This window comes from Miscanthus floridulus, chromosome 8 (assembly GCF_019320115.1).
Source record: "Miscanthus floridulus cultivar M001 chromosome 8, ASM1932011v1, whole genome shotgun sequence".
NCBI lineage: Eukaryota > Viridiplantae > Streptophyta > Magnoliopsida > Poales > Poaceae > Miscanthus > Miscanthus floridulus.
The window spans coordinates 45,354,826-45,362,239 of NC_089587.1; the positions used below are offsets into that span (position 1 = coordinate 45,354,826).

A 7,414-nucleotide genomic window follows, 5' to 3' on the forward strand; every position below is an offset into this window, starting at 1 on the left:
AATACTAGCATTTTTCCACTGTCAGAAAATAAGCCGCAAAGTGCACAAATAAAGCATTCCTTGGGTGTGCAGAGGCAAGAGTACGTTTGGCATTTATCAAATGTTCAAATATACTTAGAAACTTGTCGGATAACGTGAAAAATACTTAGGCCTCGTTTAGATCCTTGAAATTGAATTCACTTTAATAATCATAATTTAGACACATATTAATTAAGCCAATATGGTTGTACATAGATTATATTTGTTGGCTATACGAGAGAAATACTTATGTGTTGCATTTCTAACGTAGGGGAGTGAGTTGAAGAGAGTGTCTTATAAGTTGCAAAGTAGAAACATACAACCCGATCGGCTGGGGCTGGCTGGCCAGCCCCCTCACATGGATACTATTAACATGAACCAGCCAGCAGTACTTCTCTCTCACATAAACGAACCAGTAACGATACGAACCAGCCAGCCGAACAGGCTGATAGAATGACGATCTATAAAATCAATTTTCATCTCCTACCCTATGATTTTGAGATAGGCTATAAATGTGAACTTTGAAAAGTGGTGGAATATCAAATTCCAAGTTAAATAGCTTAATTTATTAAGTAGATTTCAATTCCTCCAAATAAAATGATCCAAACAGCCCGTGAGTATATTTGCTGTGCCTAGTGCAATTATACCTTCGATCTTCCAAAGTAGTACTAGATGGCTGGAGTGCAGAATATAATGACCGCAAAATATCAGGCTGCCCATCCAAAGAGTTGTATTCGTGGGTGTGTGCTCTGCAAAAGGGAACAAAGCAGACACATGCCACAGATCTTACAAAATTTTCTGGGATTCCGATGTATAACAGTGCGAACAACAGAAAAAATTAAGCGCCCATGTATTCTTGAATATAAAGATAAATACTCAAGCCCATAAAACATCCAGCACACGTGACTTCAACTACAATGACAATCCTGGATTATGGCAAAAGGAGATTTTCAGCCTGTTCGTTTCGGCTTATACGATCGTGGATTATAAGCTGCAACAGTATTTTTCTCTCACACCAAACCAGCCAGCAATACTTCTGGCTTATAATCCACGATCGTTTCAGACGAAACGAACATGCTATTTAACTGCAATGTTCTGGAGAATACACAGAATCTCATGTGACGCGCGCATGCTAATTTAAGCATACTATCATTAGAGGGTTTTGTTGTTGTCGAGCTTATGCAACAATCCAACCTAATGACTTAAAAGTAGAGCAGGGAAAAATTATAGGAGACAAGCAAAATGGGACCCTTTATCTGCCTAGAAGAAGATCCCAAGCCATAAGCACTTCGCCTCCAGTTTCCTTGTACTTCAAGGTTTATGCTACATACATATCACAGGGCTAAATATGGGCATATGGCTTATGTGAACAGTCACAAGCATATAAGCTTACACAGAGCATCTTTGAAATCAACTGAAACTTCACAATAGAAACGAAGTAGTAGAACTGAGTTAGGCTTGTTTGCTCTTGCTAGGTGCAAAGCAAGCACACTGTGGATCTCCCGAAAACAACATTTGGGTTGAGAGCCAATTTCGTACAACGGGAGCCCGAGCTCCAAAAAATTATGGGATGAGAATCAGGTTCTGAAAAGGGTATCTGAAAGGAACACTGGGATGAGTCGATATCTTCATCAAGTATATATATACCTGAAATATTTAATAGATCTGTTAATCTGATTTATTGCTTGTTCTGTTTGGATGATTGATTAGACTGCATTTGTTCTCCACGATGGCCCTCCGTATGCTAATGGTGATCTTCACATGAGCCATGCGCTCAATAAAATCCTCAAAGATTTTGTAAATCACAAGGTATTAACTGCTGTTCATATGAGTATATGACTGTTTCTGTAGGTTAGTGTTTCAGAATCATAGCTTTGCTTATGCTTTCTTCTGCATGCAGCATTGCAGCTGCTTCATCAGAATCATAAAGTGTCCTTTGTTCCTGGTTGGGACTGCCACGGCCTTCCAATAGAACTAAACGGCAAGTTCATTTGTTTCTAAAATAAAATAAAAATTCAGATCAGTTAAATTATTCGTTCTGGTATTTAAAGCCCTGTTTTAATGGATAAGAATAAATCCTGGAATAGATAGATAACTCTCCTCGGTGCCGCTTTCATGGAGGGGGAAACGCCGGAGCCTGCGGCGCCGGCAACCTTCCTCCGGGGTGAGGAGGGGGCGTCACCTGAGTCGGCGCGCGCTAGTTTCGAGCGCATGATCCGGCGCGTGCAGGCGAATGTCTGCGCGGAGCTCGAGGCGGTCGAGGGCGGCACAAGCAACAACGGCGGCGGAGGCGGCGCGCTGTTTCGGGAGGACGCTTGGACACGTCCTGGCGGCGGCGGTGGTATTAGCCGTGTCCTCCAGGGCGGCCGTGTGTTCGAGAAAGCCGCGGTGAACGTCTCTGTGGTCTATGGAGTGATGCCTCCAGAGGCATACCGCGCGGCGAGACCCGAAGTCGCGGCGGCTGGAGGGGAGAAGGCCGGGCCAGTGCCCTTCTTTGCGGCTGGTATCAGCTCGGTAAGTAAGATTCCTCCTCGCAGCATTATTTCAAATGGATAGCCTGCTCAAAGCTTGCATTTTCCAGCAATTTGCTGTGTTCACCCATGTTATCTTTAAAATGTTCAGAAATTCAGTACAAGCACCATCCAAGTTAAGAAAATTTCTTGCTTTGGAAAAATTTGGAGAAAACAAATGTGTGATTTCTCTTTTAAAATTCTCAAATTCAGTACTGGTTCTTGTTTTGCTTGTCAGGTCATCCATCCAGTAAACCCATTTGCTCCAACAGTGCATTTCAACTACCGGTATTTCGAAACAGAGGCACCTAAAGGTACTACATGTGATGACAATTGAAATGAATTAAACTGCTACAATTCCATTCTGGATGATGCACCATTCTTTGCAGATGCTCCTGGTGCACCTAGGCAGTGGTGGTTTGGAGGTGGTACTGACCTGACGCCTTCGTATATCATTGAAGAGGATGTCAAGCACTTCCATTCTGTATGTCAATACCTTCTTCTCCACTTGTTCAGAACATAAATATCGATCCAGTTATGTTTATGCTTTAATCTGGCCAAAATCTGCTTGTGCAAGGCTGTTGTGTTAATGTTTGTTCAGTTGCTGTATGTTTGGTGCATAACTCATTTGTGCTTTATTGGACCCTTTCAGGTTCAGAAACAAGTGTGTGATAACTATGACCCTAGCTTTTACCCTAGATTCAAAAAGTGGTGTGATGACTATTTTTACATCAAGGTTAGTTTGTCCAGCTGTTTGTTTGATGCTACTGATTCTTGTGATTTTTTTTTCATTTTTTTTTTGTAGTTCTCTCTAACACATGGCAGACCTCATGGTTGACTTAATTCAGTCATCTGAAAACAAATGCAATTATGCTTGGTCTTCTTATTGAATATTGGCCAATAGTTATCATGTATGTTCGCCAGAACAAGTCATGGAGATGATTATTTGTCTTTGATTGCAGCATCGTGGTGAACGACGTGGGGTGGGAGGAATATTTTTTGACGATCTTAATGACTATGATCAAGAAACACTTCTTCACTTTGCCACAGGTGTCATAACTCATACCATCTCTTGTAGTATTGTTGATTAAAGGGGATCTTGATATAAATTCATCACTTGAGTGCATGGCAATCATCACTTCTAACTGCTGATTGAAGTTGCGCCTGTTGAGTTGCCTTTCTTTCATCTCCGCAGATTGCGCAGACTCAGTTCTTCCTGCATATATACCCATCGTAGAACGTCGCAAAGACACTCTGTTTACTGAGGAGCACAAAGCATGGCAACAGCTACGTAGAGGTCGCTATGTGGAATTTAACCTTGTGAGTGCCTTTACATTCGGAGGATTTTATTCTTGGTGTTTTCAATTCTTCTGGGGCTCTTACACTTGCTTTTCATGAAGGTTTATGATCGAGGAACCACATTTGGGCTCAAGACTGGGGGGCGGATTGAGAGTATCCTTGTTTCTCTTCCTCTTACAGCACGGTGGGAGTATGATCATGTAAGCTGAGAAGCTATCTTACTCACCCACAATTGCTAAGATGTCTGGTTCTTGCTGTTCTAAGGCACTAGAACAATGAAACAAAGTAATTTTTTTATCGTTCTGAAACACATGTTTGCAATTTAGTATTTGGTTGTACTGTGTTATGGTGAATTGTTTGAATTTGGTTCTTGCTGTTCTAAGGCTCTAGAATATTGATGAAAGAATGGATATTTTTGAAATACACATTTGCAATTTAGTATTTAATTGTACTGTGTTATGGCGAATCATTTGAATGGAGGAAGTTGTTATATTTTTTTACCATTTGCATTCTGGTGCCTTAAATTTGGGCAAGTTTCTAATATACTATTTGTTTACAGAAACCAGAAGTAGGGAGTGAAGAGTGGAAACTTCTTGACACGTGCATAAATCCAAGGGAATGGCTCTGACCTGTTCAGAAGTGCTTGCCCTTTCTCCACCTTAATGTTAATAGACCACTTTGATCTTGGTATGTGGAGTTTTCTTTTACAGCTAGTGTGATTTCCTTGAGTGAGCTTAGCAAATATTTTACATACAATATATATGCCATCCATGTCTATGAATAAGCAATCTCATATCATTTGTCAAAAGGGGAGAAGAGAAAACACAAAATACCATGGCACCAAATTATTTTCCGAAGTCCTAGCCACAAAAGCATATTTGTGGTTGTGTCCAATCAAATAATTTTAATTGTTATCGTCTCTTATTGAGATCGAATATTCCATTTTAGTTTGTGTAGACTTAACTTAGAGCAGAATAACTGTTTTTTTTTTTGTGACAGAGCTAGCGATGCAACTTTTGTACTACTGCTTTTGACATAGATTTATAGAGTTAGGAATCTCAATGAAAAATTTGAGGTGAAACGGTAGAAATCTTTTGTAGAAGACATAATTGAGGTGATTTTTTTTCTTGTAGACCTCACTCTAAATAAAAATACCCTCTACAAATAAAATTTGACTCAGCAAAAGTTTTAGTTTTGACCACGAATTTGAAAGGAACGTACTGGAAGTACTTCTCATAGCATATCTAGTGGTTCTCTCCGTGTGATCAGTCCAAATTTGATCTAGAAATTGCTACATATTCTTGCATACAATACACATCACAATAGTGCTCTGCTCAAAGGGTCTTCTTAAAAAAAAAGGTCTTATTAGGTTTCAGAGGTCAACGTGCCTGATATTGGCCATGGCCAAATTGGGGGGCTACAAACTAGTGTTTGGTTTGTGACCAAGTCAAAGTTGTTGTGTTACTAGCCAAACGCCCAAACTAGAGCTAAAAGATGGTCTTTGGACTGCATCTATGGCATATTGATTCTGAAAACAGTGAGCATGACATAGAGGGCTCACATGTTGTTAAATTTATTCAGTGTCAGTCAAAATATCAGTGGTCGGCTGAGGATTTGGGTTGCTGGACAACTAGGGGAGACCCAATGCATTTGGCACGGCTAAATCTGGGCTCAAACAAAGGGTGCCAGTGCCAAATTGCAAAGGCAGGGCCAAAAACTGGCTGGACAATTTGGCAAAGGAGGATCTGTCAGACTATCCATCTATGTAACGGTAATATTTCATTTATGCAGCAGCTATACATGGAAATAAGCAAAGTATCATGGAGTTCCTCGCAGTTCTGGCAAGGCCTTCACAAGGTGAAACACCTTTTTCAGTGGGGTGCAATTTATATACTGGGAGCGAGGAATACTGAATGGTAGAGCCATAGAGGGGCTGAAAGTTTCATCGAGTGGTCATCGGGCTGCTGAGAATAACCATGCAGCGGATGGCCCACAATGGCTTTGTGTCCAGCCAGAGACCCATTGTTTGAGTGTATTTTCTTTGAAAAAAATTCTTTTTCATGTGAGAAAGACCAAACCAAAGTGTCATATGAATGGCGTAAGCCTAACACCTGTGTCTGGAGAATATAAACATATTCAACGAAAAGTTGAACGTTGAAAAGTTCATAATCAGCTTGATTTGAGATAAGAATATGCAAATAATATGCGCAAAGTAATCCAAACTTATACAAAATTCAAATATCTAAAATTTTGAAAGCTTGCAACAAGGGGTCCATATTGCTTTTTGGGCTTTATGAGTTTTATTATTGGATTTTGGTTATCCGTTCAATTGGAATCGCATGTGGATTTGAACATCTTTTTGTTTTGTCTGGAAAAAAGTTCCCAAAATAAGAAATCAACTTTGTGCCGAATTTGAAGTGTTCGCTTTTTTTTTTCTTTTTTTTGAGAAGCTGTTCGCGTGATTGATGTAGGACATGAACCTACGTGAAGGATGATGAACTCGCGAGTCGCGGCTTCTAGTATGTAGGCCCCGTTTGAATGCCATGAGATTATGAGAATTTGGATAAAAAGTATTTTAGAATTCTAATATGTCATCTAAACGGTCTAGATTCTAAAGGTCTCCTTCGGAAGTCGGAACAAAGGAAAAGTGGAGGAATTCTAGAGGATTAGAATCTTATAGGAAAATTTCATATAAACCTCTTTGGAATAAAGGATTTAGTTCCTACAAATCATATAAAATTCTTATGGAATGCCTTGTTTCATAGGAATTTTACAAAAGAGGTTGAACCTCATCAAAAATGTCCTTTGTGTTACTCTCATCGAATTCATGTGTTTTTCCTGCGCTCCATCGGAGCATTCTCAATCTGCAGTTTCCTATGTTGTCTCAATCCATAGCGTTCAAGATGTCTAAGGTATTTTATTCCTACTACGTTTTTCCTGGTCCTGTATTTCTAAAATCTTGGGTTCCAAAGAGGTCCTAAAAGAATTTTAACTCATACAGTTGATTCTTAAAATCTTAAGAGCCAGTTTGGAATAAAGGAATATAAGAGGAATGAAAAAATTCATAGAAATAGGATGAAAGTATATCTTAAGGGTCGGTTTAGAACAAAGGAATAGAAAACAGATGAATAAAGAAGCATAGAAATAGGATGTAAATATATAGTAAATCAGAGAATTGGAAAAAACACACGAATAATGTTTTGCAAGTACTTCATTTCAAACCAGATTTTAATAATCTCATCGGATTCGAACAGCACCGTAGGCTCGCATAGGTTGGCAGTGGCACATCATATGAGCTGACGATTTCTTCTCCCGCTGCTGCTTGGGTGACGAGACGACGCCCACTCCGGCGCACGGCACGCGAAGCAGGTTGACGTGCTGACTGCTGAGCGATTGTCCGCTTGCTGCCACCGTCCGTCAGTCTGTCGAGTCCCTGCACTGCATGCTGCAAATCTCTACAAATCCGCAGCGCTATCTAGTCAACAGTAATTGAGAGTCTCGTCTACTGCCACTGCACAGTTCACAGCAGGTCAAAAGCTAGCAGTACTCGTATGCTACTGCCACTGCCGAAGTCCTGTGTCAGATCG

At 40.3% G+C, this 7,414-nt stretch overlaps 1 protein-coding gene across 1 annotated transcript; it reads left to right on the forward strand.

The window, feature by feature from the left end:
* Positions 1–1,709: 1,709 nt before the first annotated feature.
* LOC136471849 (oxygen-dependent coproporphyrinogen-III oxidase, chloroplastic-like) lies at positions 1,710–4,776 on the forward strand. The gene is made up of 9 exons (XM_066469596.1): positions 1,710–1,827; positions 1,919–2,532; positions 2,767–2,842; positions 2,918–3,012; positions 3,181–3,264; positions 3,491–3,578; positions 3,724–3,848; positions 3,929–4,027; positions 4,387–4,776. The coding sequence occupies exons 2-9, from the start codon at positions 2,134–2,136 to the stop codon at positions 4,453–4,455; spliced, it is 1,035 nt and encodes a 344-aa protein (XP_066325693.1). The 5' UTR covers positions 1,710–1,827; positions 1,919–2,133; the 3' UTR covers positions 4,456–4,776.
* The last annotated feature ends 2,638 nt before the right edge of the window (positions 4,777–7,414 follow it).